This window comes from Rhinopithecus bieti, unplaced genomic scaffold (assembly GCF_001698545.2).
Source record: "Rhinopithecus bieti isolate Rb0 unplaced genomic scaffold, ASM169854v2 scaffold_32955, whole genome shotgun sequence".
NCBI lineage: Eukaryota > Metazoa > Chordata > Mammalia > Primates > Cercopithecidae > Rhinopithecus > Rhinopithecus bieti.
In genome coordinates this window covers 1,874,849-1,890,164 of record NW_016814423.1, presented here as the reverse complement: position 1 = coordinate 1,890,164, position 15,316 = coordinate 1,874,849, and the positions used below count along the sequence as shown (strand labels likewise).

Sequence of the window (15,316 nt, the reverse complement as noted above, 5' to 3'; positions counted from 1 at the left end):
GGGGACAGTTTACATGCACAGTGCCAAGGTTAGAAGGAGGTATTAAAAACTGTCAGGCAAAACAACCAAGACAATTTTCAGAGGGAAGGTGAAATGCTATTTAAAAACTCACTCCTTGAAATGTAATTTGATGTATACCTATTAATCACTGGGTTTAACACACTTCTGTGTTCACCAATAAAAGAGTGATGTGTGCCCCAAACTGTGCTGATACCAAATTTTGATTTTACCCAAAGTTCAAAAAAACATTGTACTGCTTTCAATCAAGAATCATTATTTTGTGTTTAAAGAGCTCGGACCTGTGGTTTTAAAAAAGCTAACATTTAGCTAGAAGAAAAACAGTTGGAAGAAAGCAATAAATTTCTCCCCATCTGCATTAAATAAAAGCTACCTCATTATTGTGAAAGCCACCAGGAGAGTAGTCTTTACAGTTGATTTCTTTATAAAAGGCTGATATACATTAGTTCCAGACTAATTAGATGGTTGGATTTGATTTACTTTACAAAATTATTCTAGCTTGAATTTTCATCATAGATCTACATGCACATAGAATTAAGTATCAAAAAGGCTTAAAGAAAAAACAGTCCCTGCTTTACCCTCTACTCCCCAACCCCGCCACCCGCCCCACCATTTCCTGCCCCCAGAGACACTTTCAACTTTTTAAGCTATTTCTGTGGTATTCACCTTCATCATTATGGTGCCCTCTTGATATTTAGCTTCAGGCATTATCTCTTGCCTTCCTCCCAAGCAAGAAGGGAGCTTAACTCTTTTTCATTTCCCAATCCCCCACACCCCATTTTCCCATCCCCCCAAACATTCATATAATTTTGCTTGGATTAACATCCAGTGCTTATATTATTATAATTATCTAAATGCTAACCACAGCTTTGCTATGTCTTATATTATCATTACTTTTTCCTGTATAATTTTTTGCTTTTGTTGGAGCTAATAAGCATCACGTTTTGTTTGTTTAGTTTTATTTAGTACAAATTTATTCCCAAGGTTCCTTCATTGTTAAAATCTCTAAATATGTTCAAATATACTGGGCTTATTAATTTCACTTTCTAAGAGACATCTCTCCTGAAATGTCATCTGTTCTAACGTTAGACCTGTGCATGGCTGTCACCCTGGGATCTTCCTTCACCATGCTCCTAGGGATTTTCATTCTTTCTCTCTTTTTTTACAGTCCACATTTATAAAATTCTTCCCCCATGCCAGACACTGTCCTAAGCACTTTATATATGTTTGGAATATTTTAGTAACACTACTTAAGCAAAAGAAGGGAAATAAAACTCCTAGCAACTAAGAGAAAAATAGCTAAATAAATAGGCAATTCTTGGAAGAGTAAATGACAACATATGAAAGGATACTCAAATGTACCAGAAGTCAGAAAAGGTAATGTGAAACCACAATAAAAAGTTTGACCCTTACAAGAGTAGATTAGGATGGGATGCACCAGGACCCCCTTTATGCTACTGGAAAACCTTTGGTAATTCTGCTCCTAAATATGCTCCCTACAGACTAAACATAGACACAAGCAGACAGGTGCAAGGCAATTCATAGCACCATTATTTGTCATAGCAAAAACCTGGAAAGAACCTAAATTTGCACTGACAAATAATAGATGAATAAATTGTTGTATGTGAAACAGTGAAAATAAAAGTAGAATTATCAGTATGGATGATGACAAAGAGTCTCTCCTTGACTGAATTATAGTCAGGCTCTTCTGAATCTTCTTCCCAACTAGTTCCCAACTCTGGGGCCTCTGTGTTCATCTCTGCATTGTTCAATGTTAACAAGAATCCTGCTAAGTCAGTTTAACCAGAATCCCTAACCCTTGATATCTGATTGGGTTTCCCATTCTCCACCATCCCCCAGGTGATGTCAGATCACTCTGGGCTGCTCTCAGCAAGAATCCTGTTAAGTTTCTTCAGCCAGAATGCCCTCTTACCCCACGTTTTCTCTCAGTAATTTTCCATCCACTGACCCCCACCCTGCTGCTTCACTTATTTCCACTTTTCCTTGTTATATTCAGAGTTGAGCCCCATCTCTCTCCCTTACCACAAAACTTCTTTGCAGTCATCCCTATACCTATCAAGATAGCCCTGCATAAAGCCTACCTTCCCACTTTGTAACAAATGTCCTGAACGCTTTTTTTCTTTAGCATCAAATCTCACAAACATGATGGTGAAAAAAAATAGACCAAGTTACATAAGAATAAATACAATATGATACTATTCAATCAAAGATTAAAAACATAAAAAAAGCAGGCAGGGCGTGGAGGCTCACGTCTGTAATCCCAGCACTTTGGGAGGCCGAGGTGGGCGGATCATGAGGTCAGGAGATCGAAACCATCCTGGCTAACACGGTGAAACCCCGTCTCTACTAAAAATACAAAAAAATTAACCGGGCGCGGTGGCGGGCGCCTGTAGTCCCAGCTACTCAGGAGGCTGAGGCAGGAGAATGGTGTGAACCTGGAACCCGGGAGGCGGAGCTTACAGTGAGCTGAGATCCAGCCACTGCACTCCAGCCTGGGTGACAGAGCGAGACTCTGTCTCAAAAAAAAAAAAAAAAAAAAATCCCATTTAAAAAAAGCTATATATTATTTTTGTGAATGATAAGTACTGAACTCACATTCAGAACAGAGATTACTTCTGGTTTGTCAAAAGTGAAGGGGAGGAGAACCCAGGAGTCTCTGACCATACTGGTAATGACCAGTAACGATTGGTAATGACTTACCAGTATGGGTGGTTGGTGCAAAGATGTTCAATGTATTTTTCTTTAAACTTTTGTAGGCCTGAGATATTTTGTGAAAAATTAAAATACACATGGAAACATAAACACGCTCTTCCCGTCCCTAAATAGGAAGTGTTATGAGAGAGTATGACAAGGGCACCTAATTTAGATTTGAGCAAGACCTTCTGAGGAAGTGACATTTAAACTAAGACCTGACAGATGAGAATGAATTTGGGGGTTGGGGGGAAGGGGTGCAGCAGAAAGTTGGGAATAATTTTGTGCATTCAAGTTACCTGAAAGAAGTCAGAAAGATATGTAATGGACAAATCATGCTGGAACTTTTAAGCCAAGATAAAATTTCTAAACTTTATCCTAAGGACAATGTGACCTGAGTTGTGTTTTAAAATATTACTTTCTAACTAAAACAATTTTGAAAATGAAGAACAAAGTGGAAGAATTGATACTACCTGAGTCAACCAAGACTCACTATAAAATATAAAGCTATAAAGCAATCAAGAGATTACCATATTAGTAAAGGGATAGACACATAGACCAATGGAACACAATAGAGAATCCAGAAATAGACCCACTCATGTGGGCAGCTGATTTTCAACAGAGGTCTAAAGGCAGTGCAAAAGAGGAAGGACAGGAGTCTTTTCAGCAAATGGTGCTGGTGCTGGAACAATTGAATATCCCTATGCAATTAAAATAAAGAGCCTCAGTCCATACCTTACATCATACAAAAAATTAACTCAAAATGGATCATAAATCTAAATGTAAAATATAGAACTACAAAACTTCTAGAAGAAAACATAGAAGATTTGCCCTTTATCAAAATAAGATAAACTGTTTGGAAAGTGTATCTCTGACACTGAACTTGTATCTACACTAAAGAACACTCAGAGTTCAGGAGTTTGAGACCATCCTGGGCAACATGGCGAAACCCTATCTCTACAAAGAAATACAAAAATTAGCCAGATGTGGTGGCATGTGCCTGTGGTCTCAGCTACTCAGTAGTCTGAGTTGGGTGCTGCTTGAGCCTGGGAGGCAGAGGATACAGTAAGCTGAAATCGCATCACCACACTCCAGCTTGGGCAACAGCGCAAGAGCTTGTCTCAAAACAAACAAACAAAAGGAATGCTCAAAACTCATTAATAAGAAAATAAATAACCCAATTTAAAAATGGGCAAAAGATCTGAAAGATATTTTATTAAAGAAGATACACATAAAACAAAATGCTCAACATCATTAGGTGCTAGGGAAAATGCAAACTACAATCATAATGAGAAATCACTACACTCACTAGAATGGTGAGAAACTGACAATACCAAGTGCTGACAGGGATGCAGTGCAACTCAAATCTCCATTCACTGCTGATAGAAATGCAAAATGGCATGTCCACTTTGGGAAATAGTTTGGCAGTTTCATCATATGATGCAAAAATGCCATTCCTAGGCATTTACTCAAAAGAAGTAAAACTTTATGTTCACTTAAAAACCTGCCCACAAATGTTCATAGTGGCCTTACTCTTTATTGCCCAAACCTGGAAACAACCAATAAATATATCACCTTGTGAATGGATCAACAAACTGTGGTACATCCATATAATAGGCAACCATTTGGCAATAAACAAACAAACAAACAAAAACTAATGGTACACACATAACATTAAAAATAAATAATAAATAAATGATTCTCAAATGCACTGTATTAATTGAAAGATGTCAGACTCAAGACCACATACTATATGATTCCATTTATATAATATTATGGTAAAGGCAAATCTATAAGAACAGAAATCAGGACAGTGATAAGTTGTAGGTAAGTGGAGGCACTGACCACAAAATGGAATGGGGGAAGTTTTTGGGGTGATGAAACTCTTCTATATCAAGTGTGGTAGTGGTTATCAACTGTTTGTGTCTGCCAAACTCACAGAACTATACACTAGAAATGGTGAATTTTACTATATACAAACTGAGCTTAAGAACCAATGTACACTGTACTTTAAAAACATCACCCTGTCTGATGTGTGGAGAAGGGTAGGAGGGGAAAACAGTGGAAGAGGTAACAATATCAGAAGGTTATGGCAACATTCCAGTGTACGATGGTGGTGCTTTGGATGGGATATTGGTAACAGAACTAGAGACAAGTGGGTGGATACAAGATATATTTGCAAGGCTGTGTATCAGGACATGGCGATTGCTGATGGATGAGATGTGGAGGATGAGGGAGAAGAGGTATCAAGGTGAGCCCCAGATTTCTGGGTGAGTGAAGGTGCACTAAACTCTGGTACATAACTTCTTGTAATTCCTGGAATGCTCTGCCAAGTCCTTGCATCTTTCACAAGGAGCACCCCTTTCCTGGACCAAATCCTTCAACTGATTAACTCTCATCTTTCAAGAGTCAATTCATAGTCTCCAGTATGGATTGTAAACTTCTCCGCTGTGTTTATATATCACCTTGTGAATATTCCTATCTTATTATACTGTACTACAATTGTCAGTTTATTCATCTGCCTCTTCTACCACAAAAAACATTTTAAGGAAATGGTGATTTATTTTCCATGAGCTTCAGTTTGGAAGAAACTAATTCCAAATATTATCATATAATCAGAACTTTTCAAACCCTGTTACAGATTATTATAATACATTTAGCGTTATATTTGTGAAGTCCACACTAATACAATGAATATAGACACAAGATAATATATCACTCACTACCACTGTGATTAAAAAAAAAAAGTCAATGAATCAGTGATCAAACTTTTTCACAGTTATCTGTTATGATGAACGCCAGTGTGGTTCAGTAAGAATAGCTCTAAACTTGGGATTAGAAGATTGTGGTGCAAATCTGGGCACTGTTGTCCACTGGTGGGGTGATCCTGGGCCACTTATTTTAGTTCTGTGTCAGAATATCTTCATGTACAAATTAGAGAGCATACTAACAATAGGATGGGGTTTTAAGGAGTAAGTGAATTTATACGAGGAGAGGAGATCAGCCCAGGAACTGGATATTTTATACAGTAATAAATATACGTTGACTTTGAGAGTGCTGTTAAGTGAATCAGTCTGCATAATAAGTCCCTGACTTTCAGTCTTAGGAGTTTAAGACAAAAGGCAGGCCTCAGTTTCTATGCCTAATATACTAAGACTTTTTAAAAGCCCCTGTGAAAATGTCTTTTGGTTAAGTTATTGCATATATTGTAAAATAAATGAAGATGAGTTCTAACAGCAGTGGCCACAACAACACACTGAAAATGAGTAAGAACTTTCTGAATACAGAGAGGTCTTTCTAGTTACTTCTAAACTGGTCAGAATGATCAATTTTTTATAAGTATGAAATGATAAAGATAAATTAAATATCCTCTACCAAAAGGGAGCTACTTTAAACCACCTTTGTAAACTAGGAATTGGTGAGTTCCTTCTTACCTTTTGGGTAGATATCTTTTAGAGGGACTTCTCCTGGGGGTAAAATCCTCACAACCTGATTCAAATCTAAAAGAGTCACACAATTGCTTTGTTTTGGAGTCCCACTTTTCTTCTTTCCGCTATAGAACAAAGTATCAGTGCCACTTCGTTTATGCAAAGATGATGGTCTCTTCCAAGAATAAACTTCACTGGGTGACTGAAAAAGAGAAAGAGATTCAAGTACTGAAGTACCATATACTACATTCACCACAACCTTAACAATGCAGACCTTTAAGCAGATACTAGGGGGGAAACTAATGTTTCACAGGTATAAGAAAATCAAATTACTGGCTGGGTGCAGTGGCTCATGCCTGTAATCCCAGCACTTTGGGAGGCTAAGGTTGGTGGATCACTTGAGTTCACGAGTTTGAGACTGGCCTGGGCAATATGGTGAAACCCCATCTCTACAAAAAATACAAAAATCAGCCAGATGTCGTGGCACATGCTTGTATTCCCAGCTACTCAGGAGGCTGAGGAGATCGTGTGTTAAACAAACAAACAAAAATAAATAAAGTCATTTGGATATGGTACAAGTGGTAGCTGCTTTGTCAATAATCATAATTTTCAGACAAGTGTAAAATATACATGTTAAATTTCTTATCTTGAAATCAATTACAACTAAACAGAAGAAATATAGGAATTAGTTAAAAAATAAACACCTATACATAATGAATAGAACATAACTAGCATTTTTAAAGCCCTGGGATGGCTTCAAAAGTGATTGGGCCCCTTCCCGGTCATTCTCTCTCTGTCTCTCCCCTAGACTGAACTCTTTTGGAATTTTGTGTTATTTTCCCTCGCTTTACTTTAAATTTTTACCACATATGTATTTATCCTTCCTAAGATCATAAAGATATTTTCTTATGCTTTTTCTAAAGTTTTAAGGCTTTATCTTTCACATTTAAGTCCTTAGCCTATCAGGAATTAATTTTTGTGAATGGTACGAAGTGGGGATCTGCAGTCATCCTTTCCTCACACGTATAGCTTATTGTCCAAATACCACTAATTTTTGCCCATAGCAACAGTATCATAAAACACAGTTTATATGCATGTATCTGTTTCTGGGCACTGTATTTTGTTCTACTGTGTATTTTTCTATTCCCAGGCCAACACATGGTCTTAGTTACTGAAGTTTTATAATTAACCTTGAAGTTTATTAGGAAGAGTACTTCTGTCTGGTCCTTCTTCAGAGATGTTCTGGTTATTGTTTGCCCTTGCAATAATGAGTTGCATTAGCTCTCTGCATCCTTGTCAGTACTTGGTATTGTCAGTGTTTTTTGTATTTTAGCCATTCTAATGGGTAGGTACTAGTATCTCATTATGGTTTTAATTTGCATTTCTCTAATGACTAATGATGTCCAATAACTTTTCATGTACTTATTTGCCATCCCTCTATCTTCTTTAGTTAAATGTTTGTTCAAGTCTTTTGCTCGTTTTTTTTTCACATTTATCTTTAATTTTACTTCTATATCTACCTAAATACATTGAAATCTATGAGTTCACAAAAATATATCCAATTTTAATCTAATAATGACAGTTCATTCTAGTTTTCTTCCTTTCAGTATCTGTAATTCCCCTCTCCAACAGTTAAAAATTTGTTTTCATTATCCTTAATGTATTTTGTCACCCTTCATATATTTACTTTCTTGCTGTATGTGACCCATCTCCCATCTCCACCACTAACCTTACTCCCTGGGCAGATGCTCCACTCTCCCTGCTTGGGTCCTGACAGCCCATAGGGGGCCACACTCACACGGGGACACATACTTCACCTTACTTGGGCTTCTATATCCCACTCCAGGCTGCCCCTTCACAGGAATGCCATCTTCATCCTGCTTGGGCTTAGTGGCCATCACTAGTGGTTACCTCTCCCCATCACAGATGCCCTTACCTTACTTGGGCTCTGATCTTTGATAACTCACACTGGCCTACTGTTTGCTCATGTGTAAAATTAGGCTATTTGCCTTCTGACTGTTAAGTTTTAAGACGCTTTATAGACTCTAGATACCAGTTTTTGTTGGAAATGTGGTTTGCAAATATTTTCTCCCAGCCTGTAGATGGTCTTTTCATTCTCTTAACAGTGTCTTTTAATAGAGCTCAAATTTTAAAGTTTGATGCAGCACAGTTAATCAATTTTCTTTTTATATATCATGTCTAAGACACTATTACCATGTTTAATAGAAGTGGTAACAGTGGGCATCCTTGTTTTATTCCTAATGAGAATAGAAAAGAAATACTTTTAAGTTTCACCATTGAGGATGATATTTGCTATAGATTCTTATGGCTATTTGGTATTAGATTTTAAAAGTTATATAAGTAATAATTTAGATGCCAATGATAACTCCATGAAAAAGTTAATAAGAGGTAGCATACTCATTTGTCAGCAGTTTAATAGAGAATCCAAACTTTAAGTTCACATAAAGCAAGAAGGCAGAGTGATGTGGTAAAAAGGATGTGTGTTAGAGGGCTGGCTAGTCACACTTGAGCTCAAATCCCATTGCTTAGAGTCTTTGTGGCCTAGGGGATATAAGCTCTCTCTGTTTCTGTTTTTTCATTTGTAAAACCTCATAGAATTGTTGTAAAAATTAACTATCATGTATGAAAGGGCTTAGAGTAGCACACTGCCTATTGTGTTGTGGCCTAAAAATATTATTGTCATCTTAAAGGCTGTCTAGCTGACTCTAATCTTCTATTTAACAAATACTCATTAAATACCTCCTATGTGGTAGGTACCACACGAAGAAGCAGGGATATTGCTTTTAATTTAACAAGGTCACTAGTCTTACAGGCTGTAAGAATTTCTACAAGGTTAATACAAACAGTGCCTTAACTTAGCTTTTATTTTCTAACTTTTTATAATAACATTATACTTCTATATTGATTTCTTCAATCATAAGAAGGTAATTAGAAGACCAATTTTAAAATAGTTTTACCTCCAGAAAAGTTCCAAGTTTTTTATAGCAGCAAACACTGTAGAAAGCATATAAAACACATCTCTTTTATATCAAGGCTGCTGTAAACACTGTATTTCAATAACATTTCGTTTTGAATTATATGATAGCAGACGCTTTTTACTTGATAATTACGAAAACATACATCAGAGTCCTAAGCCACATATTATCCATTGAGTTTTAGATTTCAAATCTTATATCCTGAAGTACCCAGCATTCATTAACTATATTAAAATTTTGAGGCATACAAAATTAGAGTACTGTCAAGTACAGCCCATGTTTTTACCTTTAAATAATTCTATCATCCCATCTAAAAGCTACAAAGGAAATTATAAAAATTAAATGGTTAGTCAAAACACATGGAGCTACATCTAAGGTTATTAGATGGCAACTTGGACTGAAATAACTTTTATATTAATTTCCCCACATTTCCATCAGAGGAAGATGTTGCCCAGTTTCACCTAAAGTCAATTCAAATAGCTTCTTCTTTATAGGTAACAGTAGATAACAGAAGGGCCCATCTAAGAGAAAAATCAGTTGAGAAAATTAACCATTACTCTATAACCTGGATGCTGCAAAGATATGATAAATCGGAGCAAAACTCAATGGAAAATAAATCTATCTTCATGACTGTTGAAAATTTTAATCTACAATAATGACAACTCAACAAATTTAACTTTACACAGGAACAAAAAAACCAAATATCACATGTTCTCACTTACAAGTGGGAGCGAAACACCGAGGACATATGGACACAAAGAAGGGAACAACAGACACTGACACCTACTTGAGGGTGGAGGGTGGGAGGAGGGTGAGGATCAAAAAACTACCTATCAGGTACTATGCTTATTACCTGGATGACCAAACCATCTGTATGACAAACCCCCGTGATGTGCAATTTACTTATATAACAAACCTGCACACGTACACTTGAACCTAAAATAAAAGTTAATATATAAATAAATAAATAGAATGTGTAGATAGAAAAATAATTAACTTTAAAAAATTCTAGAAGACATGATAGAAAATTACCATCGGAAGGTTAAGCATTTAAACTGTATTACATGAACTCCCACATATGGAGAATATTCGTTTCCCCCTACTAAATTCTATCTTTGCATTACACTTTCAATGTTAATTTTTAAAGTGTAATGAAACTATTTAGCTATAACATATTTTCTACTGACTGATTTGGAAGGCAGACTTGATCCAACATGTTTACCAGGAAATCATGTTTTTAATTACCCTTCAAACAGGCTTACAAATAGGTCAAATTGAGGGAAAGAAATATTTATCCAATAATTTAAAAAATGGGTGCTTACCCACTGGGGCCTATTATGGGGAGGGGGGAGGGGGGAGGGATTGCATTGGGGAGTTATACATGATATAAATGATGAATTGATGGGTGCTGACGAGTTGATGGGTGCAGCACACCAACATGGCACAAGTATACATATGTAACAAACCTGCACGTTATGCACATGTACCCTAGAACTTGAAGTATAAAAAAAAAAAAAAAAAAAATGGGTGCTTACCATGAGATCTGGAAAACCAACAACTATTGTAGCATAATTGTTCTCATCTGAGAGAATTCTGTTGGGAGAGGCAATCTTTTGTTCCACAGCTGAACTTAGATGTTCAGATGATAGTTGATCACTGGAAATTTTATGAGGTATGCTGAACTCTGTTTCTGAAAAGCATCAGACAAACATTAGACACCATATGCTCCGGAAATGCTCCAGGAATTAATTTTTTGCAAGATTTTATTCTCAACAAGTCAAATGGAAAAGAACAAGTTAAAAAAGAGGAAACACTTTAAATTACATTCATGGGCTTTTGTTTGAAAAAATGCTGTTTTTATAACCAAGACATCTTCCCAAAGTGATTTCAAGTATTTATAGAATTCAAAATTTTATTAGGAATAAATACTATAATTAATAGTTCCCTGTAGAAAAGATGTGAAAACTGACCCAACCAAGTGTTGGCAATGGTATGTTTGAGATTTTTTTCATAAGTACTATTCATCCCCCAAAACTGTGATAAATTAAGCAGAAATCCCAATGGTCTGTAGAAAAAAAGATGTTATCCTAAATTAGACTTGCAATCTAAATGTATATAAAAATACTGATCTGTCAGTTAAAAAAATTCAAGGACAGAGCTTACAACAGTGAAACTTCCTTATGACAATTTGAGATAGTAGATTCTTATTTGCTATTTCTGGTGTAGTGACTAAGTTTTTTCTTTTGGTGTAAACTTAACATAGGCTGGTGTTTTGTTCTTAAATGATTCTAGAGGACAGTATGTGTACAAGCATGCACTTCCACAGACATAAACACAGATGACATAGTATTTACCTTGTGTAACTCCAAACCCCGTGCTGGGCGGCTCCTCTTTCAGCACATATAACTGGCAAACCCCACTACCCTCAGACTCGATGTGTGCAGGCTTAGTTAAAAGATATTTCCTGCAAACAAACAAAACATCTAGCTTAAGTGAAATTTTTCTTTTTCTAATAGTCATAAGGCCAGACTAAGAAAAATTAGATTCTCTTCAGCCTCTTCTTTATAGTTCCAGTATAATTTGAAGTTTTAGAGTTTCATCATGAATTAACAAATAACTTCTCAACACTGTGTTAAAGAGCAGTGCACAACAGCAATACAGTAATGAATGTGAAGCAAAAATCCAGTGCTTCCTATAAGAGAAAGGGTTATGGTGGGGGCAAGGAAAGCAACTCAAATGGGGTACACTCTTATTATCATGTAGCCCTCTCTTGATAAAACTCTTTGATCAGCCAGGAAGGGGGAGCATGACTTCTGATTTGTGATCAGCTAAGAGACAGATGCCCTCACAACTGTAATCTCCTTGATCTACTTATTTTTAACATTTCTAAAATATGGATGTATATATAGGCAGAAATCCTCTGCAATGAGCTACTTCTGCTTGTCAGCAGAGGGGCAGAAAGAGTCTGCACTTAGCTAGTGGAGTTGTGCATGAGGGAAGGTGCTCAAAGTTGACACTGCCTTTCATCAAGAACTGCATAGTCCGATGGGTCAGATAACAAAAACATAAACATAACCACATCCAAACCAGAATACACAAGATAAAAAGAGAAAGAAACTTCTAAGGTGTGAACTCTGTGAATTTCCAAAAGGCAACAGCTCTAAGAATGGAGACTGTGGCTCTTTGAAGGGAAAATCTACTTTGAAGTATCTCCAGTTTGGCAAGAATACAGTGAATTCTCAATGTACAAATAGGAAAAAGCCCAAATAAATATGGATCATATGAAAGAGTCATGATTTTTTAACTGTTAATTTCAATGCCATTTTCTGAGGAGTGACATTTATTTTTTCTTCCTTCCTCACTTCTTATAAGTCCCATATATAGAGATGCTGCCAAACACAGAAATTGCTAAAAGACAGACACAGGAAAGACAGAACAGTAAAGATGATAGATAATTGATAAATAAGATTGAGCTACAACATACTCCATGATACACTATATAAAGCCACTCACTGATTTGTTTTGCTCTCCACCAGAAGCCATTTGTCCTCTGCTACAAGGAAAACTGTCTTGAGGTTGATGGGAAGTGAGATGGTGTGAGTTCGCCCTTCTAGAACATCCAGCACAGTCAGGCTGTTCCTGGAAAAGGAAAAGAAAACTGTATCTGAAAGGAAATGGTGAGGATAATGGTTGAGTAATCTGGCATAATCATTTCATGATACATTATGCAACCCGTAAATAGAATGTTTTTAAGACTGAGTAATAATGTAGAAAAATGTTAATTGAAAAAAACAGATATGCGAAATTCTAAACTATGTCAGGGTGTGTATAAGTAAAAATAATGGAAAGTAGTGACCATTGCCATGTTAGTAGTGACTATGTCATGGAATTGTGAGCACTAGCTTTTCTTATGTCTGTTTCTCAGTATTCTGCAATGTGGGCAAAGTTACTTTTATATTAAAACATTCATAATTTGGTTACATTCACTTTATAGTAAATAAGTATAATCAAAACAGGAAATGGAATGGGCCAAATAAGAACTTCAGTTTAAATCTTCTATAATAAAGAGCTCACCCTGTTTCTTTGTAGAATACCAGCCAGTTTTTATGTGAAAATTCTTTACACATTTTATAAGTTTCCTAAAGACAAAACAAAACAAGTTATTCACATTAAATGTGTCAGATACAGTCATGTCTCTCTTTAGCTACTTCCCCTTAAATAAAATAAAGTTCTTCAACTTGTAAAACATGTAATTCTCAAACAAGCTATCTATTTATCTACTCTAAGACTCTTATGGTAAAATGGATTAAACTATATATCAAAATTTGCTGTGAACTATGTACTAAAACCTCTTCAGAATAAATTTTTAAAAACAACACCAAACATTGTTGAGAAATAACAGGCTATCTGATGATTAACCATGGAATTTACACCATAAAATAAACACATGGGAAACACTTTGTTTCTTATATTAGGAAACATTTATGACATTTTAAAAAATAACTTTTTTCATAGTCTTTTAAGACCTAAGTATGATGACTTGCAGGGCAGAGGGTAAACCTTATTTTAAAAACCATTATTTTTTTCTGAATGGCAGAATAAATTCTCTTGTGTTGGCCTAAACTATTTACTTACTAGTTTAATTTAGTTAATAAACTAAAACACATATTTGTCTAGTAGAGGAAATTAGGTAGCATACTCACAGTTTTATCATATAAATCCAAAACATAACTACATAACTCGAAAACAGGTTAAATTGACTTCATGATCAGAAATTTTTTAAAAATATCATATTCAAATACTTGTTAATTTTCTCTTGTTAGTCCAGTCCTGGCAAATCATGCAAGTATAATATCATAAAAAGAAGTTATTGATATTTAATTATACACATATCTATGGTTATATACAGCATGTTAAAATCTATATGTGTGTAACAGGAAATTCTCTTGTGCATTACAACAAACCAAAGGTACTTAAAGGGATGGGCATGCATGAATCTTTCTGGTTAGAAAGCTATAGAAATCCTTGGCAATTTGCTGGACAAATGTGGTGTTTCTTACAGCTTCTTCTTTGTTCCACCAGACAGGTTTCTTAGATGTAAGTTTCTCCGAAGGGAGGATGAGGCGACGAAGGGCCCGGCCAGTGGTATCTAACAACAGGATAACATTACTCTGCAAATGATAAAAACAGTGAAAAGCTCAAGATTTGTTTTTTTTTTTTTTTTTTTTTTTTTTAAAGCGGCAACCTCTTGGCAACCTGACAGTGAAGGTTACAGTGATAAATCAAAACAAAGATAATATTGTAATACTTCAGAAATATCACAAAGACATTAAATGATTTTTCTTAACGAAGAATTTTTGGTGGTTTTATGAAGACATTTCTAAATATGTGATGCAGAAGGTATTCTCTTTAAATATTTTTATGTAGAAACCATTCCCTTTGAAATATAAGCTAGTTGAACCATGATTCTGTTTTATTATCTAGTAATAAGGAAATTACAAAGACTGATGATTTTAAGAAGTTCATCTACCTGTACCAAAATTATACTTAGAGAATGCTCTGTTGAAAGCTCTCTTACATTGTGCATAATTAAATCATATTTATCTTTTTCACAAATCCAGGTTCAATTTAGAAAATAGGTATAAAATAGATATAAAGATGAGTTGGCAAGAAATATGCAGGACTCCAAGAAACTAGCTAGTAATGAGTGTTCCTTCATTTAGAAATTCACCAAGCTTGAAGGACCTTTATAACTGGTGCTATAATAAAGTACAAACAACAGATTTCTGCAGCATTATTAATCATAGCTATGCAATGATGTAATCTTTCAGTAATTAGGATATGTTTTTTAAGAAAATAAATAAACCTTATGTGTTGAAATATATGAACTGAAATGCATGAAATAAAAACTTAACATTGAGAAAGTCAGAAAAAATTAAATATTTTAAAGGGATGCAAAGAAGTTGGCTTTTAGTTAAAACATAAAGAGGTTTGAAGATTAGACTAACAGGTTTGCAAAAGGTACCTGCAAGTTATTTGTCAGACCTCATTGTTATGCAGGTGTCTTTTCTTTCTTTGTTTTATTTTATTTTATATTTGGGGCTCCTCCAGTTATCCTAACTCTTGTGAACTTTTAATTTCAAGAAGAATTTCTTTTGGAGA

The 15,316-nt window shown here is 35.4% G+C and overlaps 1 protein-coding gene across 1 annotated transcript in view; it reads right to left on the bottom strand.

Annotated features, from left to right (window-relative positions):
- VWA8 (von Willebrand factor A domain containing 8) overlaps positions 1-15,316 on the bottom strand; it is a 384,129-nt gene that overhangs the window by 104,345 nt on the left and 264,468 nt on the right. Inside the window, exons 30-35 of the mRNA XM_017850208.1 lie at positions 14,215-14,325; positions 13,229-13,293; positions 12,668-12,793; positions 11,509-11,618; positions 10,690-10,844; positions 6,165-6,360 (exon numbers count right to left, since the gene is read on the bottom strand). Coding sequence (XP_017705697.1) covers positions 6,165-6,360; positions 10,690-10,844; positions 11,509-11,618; positions 12,668-12,793; positions 13,229-13,293; positions 14,215-14,325 — 763 coding nt within the window. The remainder of the gene's footprint in view (positions 1-6,164; positions 6,361-10,689; positions 10,845-11,508; positions 11,619-12,667; positions 12,794-13,228; positions 13,294-14,214; positions 14,326-15,316) is intronic.